This window comes from Quercus robur, chromosome 8, assembly GCF_932294415.1.
Source record: "Quercus robur chromosome 8, dhQueRobu3.1, whole genome shotgun sequence".
NCBI lineage: Eukaryota > Viridiplantae > Streptophyta > Magnoliopsida > Fagales > Fagaceae > Quercus > Quercus robur.
Genome location: NC_065541.1, coordinates 5,203,354 through 5,219,139, shown reverse-complemented (window position 1 = coordinate 5,219,139; position 15,786 = coordinate 5,203,354). Strand labels below are relative to the sequence as shown.

The window sequence follows — 15,786 nt, the reverse complement described above, 5'->3', positions numbered from 1 at the left end:
TGTCCGCTGTTTATAACCCCAGTTTACAACTATAAAGGTTAGACTCTTTTGTAATTGTACAATGGTTAAATAATTTATTATAAACCCGGTTTAAAACATTAATATTACTATTTTCGTATGTGTTCTAATAAGTATTACTGTTTACTAAAAAAAAAATAGTTAACTTGGCATAACAGGTCACCATTGGTCATTTCTTTGTTTGTTTAAATTTTACATAAGATACTAATAACATCACATTGGATTCTAATGACATCACGTATGATAGTAATTACATCACATTTATTGGTATCCTTATCTCACATTCCTATTTCTCGTGTGTGTATTTATTTATAAAATAAAAAATATTAACACCATCACATTTTTTATTGGAAAATTTCATCGAACTTTTATTAAAGAGCAGTAAATTAGCTAACAAAGAATGGGAAATATTTGAAGGAACAAACTCCTTCCAAGCTGTAAATAGAAAAGAAAGTCTAAGTGTACTAGCTAAGACATGTGCTATAGCATTGCCTTGCCTAAACAGTATGAGAGAACAACTAGCTCCCAAGGGAGCTTACATAGGACATGCTGTCTTTTACTAAATGACCTAAAAGAGATTGCATCATATCACCATTTCGAAGAGAGTTAATAACCAATTTAGAGTCACCCTCAAAAATGGATTCAATGAGACCAATATCCTCCTAAAAAATGGATTCAATTATAAACTATAATACACACTATATGAAAAAAAAAAAAAAAAGTTGCAAAAAATATATTAGTCACAAGGATGTCTGTGCATAATGCTTTCTTAAACTTGTACTAGTCTCTATGCACGCGCGTTGCACGAGCTTAAAGACTCATATATTTTGATTATATTAAACAATCAAATATGTATTTATTATGATATTTATTAACATATAATTATGGTAATAAAATATAATTTTTTTTTCACTCCTTTATTTTGTGTCTAATTATGAAATTTAATAATAATGATAATTATTTATTATGTCACATTTATATATGAAATTATATACTCTACTATTTAAAGAAAGTATTATTTGGTAAAATTTTATTGGAGCCTTTAAATATTTAACAGAATTTAAAATAAATAACAAATTTATATTAGAATAATAGTGTGTAAAATTACTAGATTTTAAAATTTTATGTCTTAAGATAATTTAAAATCAACCAAAATTTAAATATTATTTATTTATTTAGTGTGTGTATATATATATTATATAGATTATGGATTATAAATATAATATTAAGTTCATTCAAAAGTGGGATACACTGATAAATGCAATAATTTTCTATTAACAATTAATTCGTGCATGAAACAACAACATGGTACATAGCCGATAGGGAATTTGTCATGAATTGTTCTTGTTGAGTAATTATTTAATATGTTTGGAGTATAACTAGATGAGTAGGATAATCACTCTTCTTATATGATAATGGGTTTTACTATTAACAGTAAATTTACCACTGTTTACCATTGGTATGATAGTAATTTCATAAATATAAGTATTTGTGGGATGTAAAAAGCAAGCACGTAGAATTTTATCTTAAATAAAAAAAAAATAGTGAATTCACTATTCACGTGAGTATGGAATATTTAATAATTTTCCGTTGTTGGTAGGAGGCTAGGAGCTCTCCATAAGTTCATGCATTGGTCTAAGTTGGCAAAACGAGCATTAGTGCACTGTCAAAGGCTGAATCTTCCCCTTTGATCTGTGGTTTTGATTCCTCCCTTGTAACTGTTGAATATTTTTCCTCGGTTTGTGGTTCTGAATCCTCTCACTAATTTGTTGTTTAGTTTTACTAGTAACTAATGTATATCTCTATGTAATTCAGCAAAAAATAATGTATATCTCTATGTATATGCACGAATACATTTAAATACAATTACAATTATATATATATATATATATATATATAAGTTTAAATTATACCTGGTGTTAGAGTTACAATTTACACATATTTTAAGCCGTGAATTTCTAAAATATGTAATAGTTTCTCATTATATTTCTAAGATTCAAATTCCTCCATTATTTGTGGGTTCTAGTTGGTTCAACTGGTAAAGTCTCTAATGATTGAATAAGAGATTTGAGATTCAATTTCCACCTACACAAAAAACTGATTGGTGTCTGATGATAAATAGTTACCATCAGGAACGAACGTTATAAATTGAAACTCTCTCTTAAAAAAAAAAATTCCACTATTCAAAAAAATAATAATAATAAAAACCTACCACCTTAGACATTTTTATTATTATCATGATTATAAATATCCTAATCTATCCCCCTCCCCTAGGCACCGGAGGTGCCATTAGACTAAAGATGTCTTGGCTACCATCTACCTTTAGACATGAGTCATTAAAAAACATTATATATAAATTGTGATGAACCCATATGTGAGATAGTAGACTGTTTTAAAAATATTGTAAAATTGTTATGAAATATTGTTGTAAACTTGATATTGATGACATGGTGATCACATCCAGTGAGGTTATTGAAAAGGATAATGGGATCCCTCAATTTGATCACATTATTTTTATTCTAAAAAGGGGGAAAAAAAAGAATCTATATATTCCTAGTGCATTTAGAATGCAACCTATCAGTGGGTTATGGTTAATTGATAAAGATTCTTATTGTCAAATCTATTATCAAATCTTGTTTAAAAAATATATATATTGGTGTACTCGGTGGATGTAAAGAGTAGTTATCATAGAAAACGATATCGATTTCAAATTGTATAGTATTTAGCCACCCATCTATGATCTATCTATATGTAACTTAGCAAATAGTTCATGACTTAAAATATCCATCTTAGTAATGGTGATTATGGTTGCCAAAACCATCATGATAATCATCAAATCAGATCACCAATTTTGCAAAAACTTCTCTTGGTCACCATCATCATAGCAAATTTGCTGAAATTCAAGAAGTGCCAACGATCTTTGAGATCTAACCCACACAACCAAAAGTGAGAAAAGAAAAAAAAAAAAAGAAAAAAAGAAAAAAAAATGTACAATCTCTAACAAATTATGAAGTTTTGGCTGCTTAAACACCCCCTCTAAACGCACTTAAATAATGAAGATCACATTATTATCACATGTATTTCGTTTTCTTTCACACCATATTAAGATTTATGAGGCATGTGTTAAGGCCAAAATGACACAATCTGTTTACCGAAATATATATTAATCTACCACTGTTTCGAAAATATGTAAAGATCTACCACTTTTTGAGTACTCGAGTTTGGGGAACTCGAGTTTTCCATGGTACTCAAGTTCCATGGAAAAATTTTTAAAATTTTTGTTTGTACTCAAGTTCCATAAAAAATTTTTCGGCAAATTTGAAGGCTATTTTTTCAAAGAACTTGAGTTCATGGAACTCGAATACCCAAAAAGAGGTAGATTACTACATATTTTTGAAACAGTTGTAGATTAATATATATTTCGGTAAACATTGTGAGTGTAAGAGAAAGAAAAAACAATGTGAAAGAAAATATCTTTGAAGAAAAATGAGTATTTTCATCACACTCTTCTTTCTTTTTTTGGTTAAAACGACGAATTCATTAAAAGCAAAGAACAAGGTTTAGCTCAGGACAATGCCTGATCGAATACAAACCAGATAAATCAAAATCCAAACTATTTCTAATGTCCAAAGGTGAACATGAAAGAGATAAAAAGCTAATATCCTGCTCAACACCCATCCTAGCAAGGGCGTTTGCACAGCGATATGCTTTGTGATAAATGTGCTTAATTTGGACCTGACCAAGCCTGGAAATGAGCTGCCTGCAATCATCCAAAATGGGAGATACAATATTATTCTCATAATTAGCATTGTGAAAAATATCAACAATCACTTTAGCATCTAATTCAACTATAAGAGTAGAAAAATTTAAGTTGCTGCAAAGAGTAAGCCCATCCCTCAGCCCCCATAACTCTGCCTCGAAGCTGCTGGTGATCCCGATCCTCTTAGAAAACCTAGCCACCTAGTTGTTGCTCTCATCCCGAACAACACCACCACAACTCGCTACTCCCGAATTGCCTAATGAAGCCCCATCCGTGTTTAGTTTTGTCCAGCCTCTTGGTGGCTTCTCCCATCACACTAATTTGCTTGCACTGCCATTAGGAATTTTAGAAGAGGAATAGCAATACATGAACTCCATGGTTTGGTTGGTTATCTCAGCAGCCAATTTTGGATTTTATGGTTTCCCATTGAAGACAGAATTGTTCCTACTCTTCCTGATATGCCAAATAGCAAAGGAAAACAACAACTTCCAGGGGGGGTACCCATCAATGACACTCTTGCTCAACTTCCCATTTTAACTCAACCAATCCTACAAATCTGACCGCCAAAAGCCATGATTAGTATCCTGCACTCCTAGTTGTCTCCAAATTAGCTGAACCTGAGTACAGTCCCTTAAAGCATGGAGTATAGTTTCTACATCCCCTTGGCATATAGAGCACTGATTATCATTGCCCACTCCTCGCCCTACAAGGCAATCCTTCACTCCAATGCTATTATGGGCACACTTCCACAGAAAAAACTTGATACGAGGTAGCGTCACTAACTTCCATATCCAATTTGCGGTGAAGGGCAGATTGGTATCGTCTCCCATTGCAATCCCATAAGCACTTTTTAAGTCAAAAATGCCCCTAGGATTTTCCACCCATGCTAATTTGTCATTGCCTCTACCTTGAAGAGAAACTGGAATAGCTTGAAGCATTAACTTGCAATCCAATGGAAACTCAAAAGGTAGCTTGTTCCAATCCCACCCCAAGTCTTGTATCACATCCTTAATTTCTAGCATGGATGCTTCTTGAGTTAAGGGTCATTGAATCAACTGCCGAATAAGACCTTGTTTAGTCCAATTCCCATACCAAAATGGTACCATCACTGACAACAAAAGAGACAAAAAGCAATGTCATGATTGACATCGTATCTTATCAAAATCATGATCTTCACCAAATATTCTATGGACAAAGATTAACATTGATGAAAACCATCATATCTTGCCCATCTCTTAGCACATTCTTTTTATCATTAAGGATAAAAGTTTGACGTATCAACTAGCTACTCATTCCAAGATTTGAGCCATTTTCATTTCCCATGGACACAGGAAAATAGGCGTGAAAATGGGTGGTATGGGGCATTTGTCCACTCTACTATAGGTAAGTTGCAAAGGTCACAAGACATTTCATTTGAAATCTTCCACTTTTTCTTTTTCCTTTTATTTTTTTATTTTTTTTGAGAAACCATTTTATTTGAAATCTTACAAAAGTTGTATAAAGAAGAGGAATATGGGGTGATTTGAACATATGTTTGTACGTATCAAATAGTTTGTTCATTGTCTCATTTCCTGCATGGGGGACAATTCTATTAGTTTGTTGGGTCCCAAATTATATTATCACAATATTAGCAATCTAAAATAGTAATCACACACAAAACACAAATATTTACGTGGAAAACCCTTTCTTTTTTAAGGGAAAAAACCATGGGACAAACTCTGAATAATTTCACTATTATCAAATCAATTATAATAATTCTTTTGTATGTCTTACGGCTAATGAAAAATCTCTCTTATTTTTCTTTGCTCTCACACATACAAATTATCCCTCTTAAAGGCAGCAACACTTTGCTTTCTCATTTTTATTTTCTTCTCCACATACAACTCCCTCTTGGCTATTTTCTTTTTCTCTAAGCGGCTCCCTCTTGGCTGCTTTATCTTCTTTTTCTTTCTTGTGCAGCTTTCTCTTTCTTTGCTCTTGCACATACTCTCTTTGTGTCTTCTCGAAGGCAACAGTACATTGCTCTCCCTTTCCTCCTGTGTTCCTCCCAAGCAAAAATCTATTTTCTCTCTCTTGGTTTCACGCTCTATTTTCCCTTTTCCCATGGAAAGAACCCTTGGGCCAAAGCCATCAAATTCTTTGTAGCATTGTCTATTTATAAAACTCTTTTGCTAATCCCTCTTGGACTAGTAATACATTACATCTTTAACAAGGAATCTATTCACTCTTGAATTAGGAATACATTACCTCTTTAACAAGGAATAGATTTCCTTCCACTCCAAGGAATAGTCTTTCCTTCTACAACAAGGAAATCCAAATTAATTTTTCCTTCTTCAAATAGGAAACCTAATTGACTTTCCAAGTCACAATTGGAATTTGAAATAATTTCCCAACACTTATCACAATCATGATCTTCACCAAATATTCTATGGACAAAGATTGACATTGATGAAAACCATCATATTTTGCCCATTTCTTAGCACATTCTTTTTGTCATTAAGGATAAAAGTTTGACATATCAACCAACTACTCTTCCAAGATTTGAGCCATTTTTATTTCCCATGGACACAAGAAAATGGGTGTGAAAATGGGTGGCATGGGGCATTTGTCCACTCTACTATAGTTAAGCTGCAAAGGCCGCAAGACATTTCATTTGAAATCTTCATCTTTTTCTTTTTCTTTTTTTGATTTTTTTTTTGTAAAACCATTTTATTTGGAATCTTACAAAAGTTGTATAAAGAAAAGGGATATGGGGGTGACTTGATTGTATGTTTGTATGTATCAAATAATTTGTTCATTGTCTCATTTCTTGCATGGGAGACAATTCTTTCTATTGATTAATATAAGAGATTAAATTCTATAAGGATGTAATGTAAAATCTAAATTTTACATTCTCCAATCCCAACATGCCGCATCATTTTATCATATATCAAAGAATAAATACAACTATACTCACTCAATCAATTCTAATTCCCATTTGAAAAACCAACCAAATTGAGTGTTCATTGAGATGTTATTAGGAGTCGTAGGATATATTGAATTTTAAGTAAAAAGCTGACGTGACAAATTGAATGGTCCAAAGCACAAGTTTTACACCTCATCCTTACCAAAATTTGGACTCTTAATATAAATTCCCTTAACCTTGCTTCTTTTTTATTTTTTTATTTTTTTAAACAAACTATCTTATGCAAAGTCCATGAGTTTGATAGAATTGATTAGTGTTGTGTTTTAATTGAATAGGCAATAGAGAATGTAGGTTGCTTGGGAATTTCTTAAAATAAATTATCATTACCACCATGCACTCCTAACGCGATGGTTACTCCACAGTAAGTGATTGTGAGGTATGGGGGCAAGGGTGGGGTTCAAGTCTCCAGGAGGGAGCTTTACACACATACACTTAGATTAAACTAGAGTAGAATTCTATCTCAGATAAAGAAAAGAAGAAGAAGATTATTAGCAATAATTTTTTGGTGGATTGATCAATATATAGAAAAAGCCCTCCTTTAAGGCAAGGACGGACCCACAGGGGGGCCAAGGGGGCCCGGGCCCCCGAGACCAAAGAGAAAAAAGGGGAAAAAAAATATTTTGGGCCCCCCTAGCCTAAAGAAATTTTTTTTAATGATTATATTTTTTATTATTTCTATAGTCACTCTTCCAAAAACTTAGACTCCCTCTCTTTTAATTAGCCTAACCCAACTAGCAACTACCAAACTCAAAAACTTAACAAAAACAAAATTTTGAAATAAAAAAGAAAAAATCTTAGTCAGCCCAATATTAGAGTACTAGCATTAGGTGTTCTAAATGGTAAATATTTAGTGTTTAGAACATCAAATACCAAAAACATTACTGTACAAGACATTTCAAGTGCTATATTAAAGTAGCAAAAATAAGTTTTGGTTTGTGAAAAAAAAAAAAAAAATATATATATATATATATATATATTTTTTTCAACAGTTGATGCTCTTAAGAAACAATATTATTTTGCATTATTTTGTCTTTGTTGGTAAATGATTGCATCTTAATATATTAAGAAACAATGGTTTTGTGTATTGATCTTGGTTGATAGTTTGTTAGTACTATATGGATACCTATTTGGATTTTTTTTCTTCTTATACTTGGCCCCCCTTGCTTGAAATTCTAGGTCCGCCCTTGCTTTAGGGTTTGGTTTTATTTTAAGTAAATCAATTTTTGAGATTCAAGTGATAGCCTAGTAATAAATAAATCTATTAGATAAGACTAGCGTAAAATTCAATCTTAGATTGAAAAAAATAAGGAATTATCAGTAGCCTTGCTTTTGGGTTTGGTTTTATTTGAAGTAAACCAAAATTTGAGATTCAGGTGATAGCCTAGTAATAAGTAATAATGGCATCTTTTATGGTATTTCATGTTTGTGTTTCAATCTCTACCTCTCATCCCTCTATTATCTGCCTTTTAAGAAAAAAGTAAATTAATTTCAAAATTATTGGGTTTATATTGTAGGGGTGTTCGTGGTGCAGTGTACTTTGCGGTGCAGTTTAGCCAAAACCATAACCGCACTGCACCTCATTTTTGCGGTCACATGTGCAGTGTAGTGCTGTTTAGAGTTTTCCCTTTGTTTTGAGCTAAGTTTTAAACTATTGAGCTAGTTTTTCTTTATTTTGGGCTAGCTTTCCTAATCAACACTTGCTAGGGTTATTATTAATTTTTTTTTGAAAAATAGGGTTATTAAACTATCAATAATACATTTTATATATAAAGAAAAAATATATTAATATATAGAGAGGGTGTGATGTGGTGCGGTTTTCTTATTATAAAACCGCAAACTGCATTGCACCATGCAGTGTAAGACGGTGTACCGTAATTTGCGGTGCAGTGCAGTGCAGTTATGCCATTTTGCTGGCGATTTTGATGCGGTTTTTCAATTTGGTAAATACCCCCTAGTTTATAGTATAGATTACAATTTACATGTACCTTATGAATAATAAAATATAATATTTGGAAAAGCTGCATATCCTCTTTTAGGGTTTGTTTGGTTGGAGTTGGAGGGGTGGGAAAGTGAGAGGATAAAAAATTTTAGGAGAATGGAAAAGTGAGAGGATAAAAAAGATTTTAATTTCTCTCATTTTTGTTTGGTTGGGAGTGGAAAAATGGAGAGATGGAAAAGGAGAGTTTGTATAAATTTACTCATATACTCTTATTAATAAATGATTTCCAATTAAAACAAAACAAAAAATGACAAACAAAAAAAATGCAATAACCTAAATTTATTAAGAAATAAAAATCAAGTCTAAACAAAAAAAGAAAAGAAAAAAAAAACCAAAAACAAAAAAACACAAAAGAAAGCAAAAAAAAAAAAGAAAAAAAAAAGAAAAAGAAAAAAAAAAGGAGGAGAAGAGCAACGTAAGGTTGCCCAGGAAATCAAAAGAAAAAAGAAAGAAAAAAAAGAAGAACGAAGAGGCAACATTGAGGGAAAAAAAGAAAAAGAAAAAGAGCAATGTATTGGAGAAACTCATATGCAAGTGCACATGGGCATTTTTATCATTTACCTATCAAACGGGCCCACTCAGTTTTCTTCCCATTTTGGAGAGAGAACTTTTTGGTGAGTCTGGAGAGAAAACACCTAGGCTCTATCATCATTTTCCTCTTTCACTCTTCTAACCAAACACTCTTCAAAAAGTTTTCTCTCCTCAAAATTTTTTTCCCCCCTAAAATCCACTCTACCAAACACACCCTTAAGGATGAAAAAAACCTTAACCAAACATTTGTGAACCTAATAAAATGAGAAAACCCTGGTTGAAAGTTGAAACTTGAGACACGACATATGGTTATTGAGAAACTTGAATTACATATTTATCGTTTTGGGTTTGGCTTATTTTCAGTATTTTTTTAATTGGAATCTCCTTTAATTTTAATGAGAAACTACCATATTACTCACTAATTAAATAAAAGATAGAGATTAAAACTCATTTCCACTTGTTATTGTGTATTTAAAACAAAAAATACATTCAATTAAAAAAGTACTGGAGGTAAACCAAATCTGTTTTTCTTGTATGTGCAATTGCAGAGTTTATCATTCTTTTACACCATAGCATTATCTTAGAAGAAGATCAGATACCATAATATAAAATTGAATTGGCGTGTGCTTTCTCAAAAAAAAGAAAAAAAAAAAAAGAAAAATTGGCGTGTGAGATGTTGTCTAGTTTGGCAGTCCTATTAAATGCTATGTGCGAGAGCGTTAAGCTCGTATTAAATGTGTTTGGGGTAATTTTTTAGATTTGCATTAATTTCTTCAGTTTTTGTTGTGGAATTTACTGCTTAGAAAATGAACCAACCAATCCTTATCAATCTTTAATGAAGAATCAACAATATAAGGAAACCAATTGACAAGATGGAGGGCATTAAAGAATGCAGTCAAGCAAAAAATGGAAACGCATTTAAAGGAAAAGTTAATGAATGCTCCAAGGATATTTATTTAGGAAATATTTTTAGAAACGTTTTATAGGGGAAAAAAAAATTAATTGACTTATTTGATAGTTTTTTTTATATAAAAGTGTTATTAAAACTTTTTAAAAATGGTCAATTAACAAATGTCTTAAGGACACCTATTAATAAGACCTAACATTTAAAGTATTAAAAACATTTGACTGTTTGTATAAGAAATTGATATTTTTATCATATTTTTACACCATATTAAAGAACATTAAGAGCATTTGGTTTTCCGTATTATATAAACCCACCATTTTTTTTTCTATCACTCACAATCTGTCATGTAAGACAGTTATGACAAAATGTGTGTGAAAGTATGTGATAAGCATTATTGTATCACTAAATTATTTTTCATGTGCATATGGAATTGACATTTCTTGTTACATTTTTGCCCTGCCTAATCTCATGCCAAGAAAGCTCCTAATTTGAATGAGCAAGGCAAGAGACACAATTTTTTCACAACTCATTGAGGTAGCAAGTTGTGAATTGTGATTGGATAAACATCACCTTCATAGGATAATATCCACTCCTTCAATTTCCTCTAATTTTTATTTAAATGATTATAAGACATGTAGCAATAAAAAATCAAATAAATATCAATTGTTTCTAACTAAAAATGAAAGGGAATTTGACAATTCAATAGGAGGGAATCTTTTTTTCACTTTCATATGGGCCGATCATTGATACTACTTTTACCGTACACTAATCACATTAGATCACATTAGTGTTGCGAAATGAACTAAAGGGTCACATCTTTAGCAGTGCCAGCTTCTAATTCCATAAAGATTGACTAAATGGACCACAGCAACACTTTACTTGGATGTCATAAGACTCATTACTCATAAGTCATAATCATTTCATTAGTCCTCCAAATTCAATCTCCAACAATCTCCATTTAAGCTTAATTAGCTGTCAAGTAGCTATCTCAGAATCCAATTCTCAACTCAGAGGTCAAATATCAACCACCCTTTGAAAATGCAATTATTGCTCCACATATAAATGGCACAGATAATATTTCTTAGTTTTCCTTACTTTCTTTTTTCCTTCTTGGTATGCTAACTAAGTAACTATATTCTGGATTCTGTTGAGCATGAATATATATTGAAATGCATGCAAGATTCATGAAGACTCAGAAAGTATATCCAGATTCAAAAAAGATTCTGAATGAAATAAATGCTCCTTTTTCGAGGCAGTTTTGTCATATAGTACTATGAGTTTCCTTGTTTCTCTAAAAGAACGCCTTTCCAAATAATTTTTTTTTTTTACAACACAAATACAAATTTGAGGCTTTAAAATCGCATTATTCACTTAAAAATTTGAAGAAGAATTTTTATTTTGTTTTAATATCTCATTTACACTCTATAATAACATTACAAGATTGTGTGAGACTTAAAGATCACAAGGGTGGTATATATATAAAGTGCTGTGTGAGTTTGAAAGTGTGTCCAAGGAGAATCTGAGTGAGAGCAATGTCACTTGAGAAGCTTGAATCCATTACTGACGTGACTGGTAACTCTCTCTCTCTCTCTCTCACACACACACACAAAAAGAAAATAGAGTTTCATAGTTCATGATTCATCATCATTTTATATCATGATTCATGAATGCTACATGTTTTGCTGCAATTCATGTAAAATTCATTTCTTCTGGATTTGCCATATAATTTTATTACATGAGAATCATAGTTTACTCTGGTTTCATGATTCATCACCCTTTTTCCTTTTTCTATGATTGATGAAAGTTGCATGTATGTTGGGTATGTATGACATTAACTTTAGTACAAAACATGTTTTTCTTGGAATTGACGAGGATTATTATTATTTATTTATTTTAGTTTTGTTGTGTAATCTTATCTACTATATGTGCTTTTTTTTTTTTTTTGAAGTATTTACTCATTCGTGTACTATAGATAATATGATTGAAAAAAGTTACTTTCTTCATCATAATAGCTCATTATTTAATCTGGTCTGGTATATTCAACATTCAATGAGAAACATAGCTCTGAAATATTATTAAAGTTGACACAAAATGTATTTAAACCATGATAACAGAGGAACTTATTCATTGTTTATATATTATCATTCAGTTCTATCCACAATAATTTCATAATGATCTTTTTCATGAAACATTTTATTTCATTGTTTAAATCTTTTGCCTTTTAGTTTTAATAATTTGGTCATTCTATATAAACAGGGGACGAAGACAATGATAGCCCAATTGAACAAGTTAGGCTTACAGTTCCTCCAACTGATGACCCAACACTGCCAGCATTGACATTTCGAACATGGGTTCTTGGATTGATATCATGTGTTTTTCTTGCTTTTGTGAACCAGTTTTTCGCGTACCGCCAAAATCAGCTGTCAATTTCGTCGGTCTCAGCACAAATCCTTGTGCTCCCACTAGGGAAGCTAATGGCTGCATATCTTCCATCGAAGCCAATTCGAGTCCCACTCACAAACTGGTCATTCTCCTTGAATCCAGGGCCCTTTAATTTAAAGGAACATGTTTTGATCACCATTTTTGCTAGTTCTGGAGCTGGTGGAGTGTATGCAGTTTATATTGTTGATATTGTCAAGGCTTTCTACCACAGGCAACTCTCTCCAGTTGCAGCCTTTTTCTTATCACAAAGCACTCAGGTATATTTGGATTCTGGTTTTCATTTTAATGGCATTATGGCTATAGCCAACTGATCCTGCTTCTCACATGAAGACTGTATGATACTTCTTTGTTCACATTAAGAATATAGGCCACTCTAGTAAAAGGTTGCACCGGTGCACAAAGTTTCAATTTTTCACGGTCTAGGATAGATAACTGATAGACAGCCTTACCCCCATTTGTTTTGGAGAATATAAGCTACTCTAGTGTGAATAAAAAAAATGCCATGACATCAATGTATTGCATAAATTGCTTCTAAGAATTTTATTCCTACGACGTCACTGTTTGTATATGAACTTTTCAGATGCTTGGTTATGGATGGGCTGGACTATTCAGAAAATACCTTGTTGACTCACCTTATATGTGGTGGCCTGCAAACTTGGTCCAAGTCTCTCTATTCAGGTACGCAATCCTCTTTTATACGGAGATTGCTTGTGTTAGAAAAATAATTAGTACAATGCTTAATTGACGAGCCTGATCCTTGTAATGAACCAAGTAATATGTGAAATGCAGGGCATTGCATGAAAATGAAAAGAGACCTAAAGGAGGACATACAAGGCTACAATTCTTCTTCATGGTTTTTGTAGCAAGCTTTGCTTATTACATTGTTCCAAGCTATCTTTTCCCTTCAATATCAGCTCTCTCTTTTGTTTGTTGGATTTGGAAGGACTCAGTCACAGCCCAACAGATTGGTGGAGGGACCAAGGGCCTTGGCGTAGGCTCAATTGGCCTTGACTGGTCCACTGTAGCTGGCTTTTTGGGCACCCCCTTAGCCACACCTTTGTTTGCCATCATCAATATTTTAGTGGGGTTTATTGTGTTTGTCTATGTTGTTATCCCGATTGCTTATTGGAGTAATGCATATGATGCCAAGAAGTTTCCTATATTTTCTTCCCACACTTATGATCACACTGGACAACCCTACAACATATCCAGAATTCTGAATGAGAAATCATTTGATATTGATCGTGCAGCTTATGACAGTTACAGCAAACTTTATCTAAGTGTGTTCTTTGCTTTTACTTATGGTTTGAGCTTTGCTACTCTAACAGCTACTATTACTCATGTTGCCCTCTTTAATGGAAAGTAAGCTGCTTCTTAACATCTTCTATTCTATCCTGTTGCAAAAGTTCTTTTTAGTTAAAAGCCTTTTCACTTTTTTTCTTTATTTGGGTAAAACATTGAGCAGAACAATCTGGACACTCTGGAAACAGACAGCAAGTGCAGCAAAAGATAATTATACTGATGTGCACACGAGGTTGATGAAGAAGAACTATAAACAAGTCCCTCAGTGGTGGTTTTATATCATCTTATTTTTAATGTTGGCTCTTGCCATGGTTGCTTGTGAAGGTTTTGGCAAACAGCTGCAACTCCCATGGTGGGGACTATTGCTTGCTTGTGGCATTGCGCTGTTTTTTACTTTACCTGTTGGCATAATTCAAGCCACAACCAATTCGGTATATAAGCCTATCTATCTTTGTCTTTAATTGATGAAAAAGAACACCAAACATGCATTTGAAATTGAAAGAGTTAATTACACACTACATTATTATGCATCAATTTTATACAGACTACTATTCTCAATAGAATATGTTACTGTTAATGTCAATTGCAGCAACCAGGGCTAAACGTGATCACAGAATTGGTGATTGGGTATATTTATCCAGGAAAGCCCCTCGCTAATGTGGCTTTCAAGACCTACGGCTACATTAGCATGTCACAAGCACTCTCCTTTATTAATGACTTCAAATTAGGCCACTATATGAAAATCCCTCCAAGGGATATGTTCGTTGCGCAGGCAAGAGAATTAGTACCAGTAAAATTTAGATGAATTTTTGCTTACTATCTTCATATAATGACACTTTGTGTTGTTCTCAGTTATTTGGAACAGTAGTTGCTTCAAGTACCTACTTTGCCACAGCATGGTGGCTTCTCACAAGTATAAAGAACATATGTGATACATCGTTGTTGCCGGATGGGAGTCCTTGGACATGCCCTGGAGATGATGTTTTCTACAATGCTTCCATTATATGGGGAGTCATAGGTCCACTCAGAATGTTCACAAAATATGGTGTCTACAAAGAGATGAACTATTTCTTTCTCATTGGCTTCTTAGCCCCTATTCCTGGCTGGTATCTCTCACGCAAATACCCCAACATCAAGTGGCTTAAACTTATACACATGCCTATTATCATTGGAGCTACAAGTGGCATGCCACCAACTAAAGCAGTGAACTATTGGGCTTGGGGAGCTGTTGGAATTTTCTTCAATTTCTATGTTTACAGAAAGTTTAAGGCATGGTGGGCTAGACACACCTATGTCTTATCTGCTGCTTTAGATGCTGGAGTTGCTTTTTTGGGTGTTGTAATCTTCTTCACTCTTCAATCCAGGGATATAATTGGTCCAGAGTGGTGGGGTCTGGACAGTGATGATCATTGTCCACTGGCTTCATGCCCTACAGCTCCTGGGATTAAGATTGAAGGATGCCCTGTTTTTTGAGATGCTTAAGGTTTATGTCTTGGGCACTCGTCACATTTCAATGTCCTCCAATGCCTTATGAACTTTTAGAATTAATTTCCAAATTATTTAGATTTTTATTGTATAAAATTACAACTATACCTTAAAATGAAATATTTTAAAATTCTGTAAATCATAATTTCATGAAATAAATCTTGAGGTCATAATGAAAAAAAGTTGATTTAATTTTTTTTTTTTTTTTTGGATGTGAAAACAATAAAAAAAAATTGAATTGGCGAGTAAGGTGTGTCTAGGTTGCCAGTTTGGCAGTCCTAGTAAATGTTATGTGAGAAGAGTCATACGTTAAGCTCTTATTAAATGTGTTAATTGGGGTAATACTCACTGAATCAATGAAAATTTTTAGATTTGGA

The 15,786-nt window shown here is 32.8% G+C and overlaps 1 protein-coding gene across 1 annotated transcript; it reads left to right on the top strand.

Moving 5' to 3' along the window:
* The first annotated feature begins 11,712 nt into the window (after positions 1–11,712).
* LOC126695733 (oligopeptide transporter 1-like) lies at positions 11,713–15,397 on the top strand. The gene is made up of 7 exons (XM_050392553.1): positions 11,713–11,752; positions 12,437–12,879; positions 13,203–13,300; positions 13,412–13,984; positions 14,088–14,355; positions 14,514–14,696; positions 14,777–15,397. Exons 1-7 carry the CDS (start codon positions 11,713–11,715, stop codon positions 15,395–15,397), a joined length of 2,226 nt encoding a protein of 741 aa, XP_050248510.1.
* The last annotated feature ends 389 nt before the right edge of the window (positions 15,398–15,786 follow it).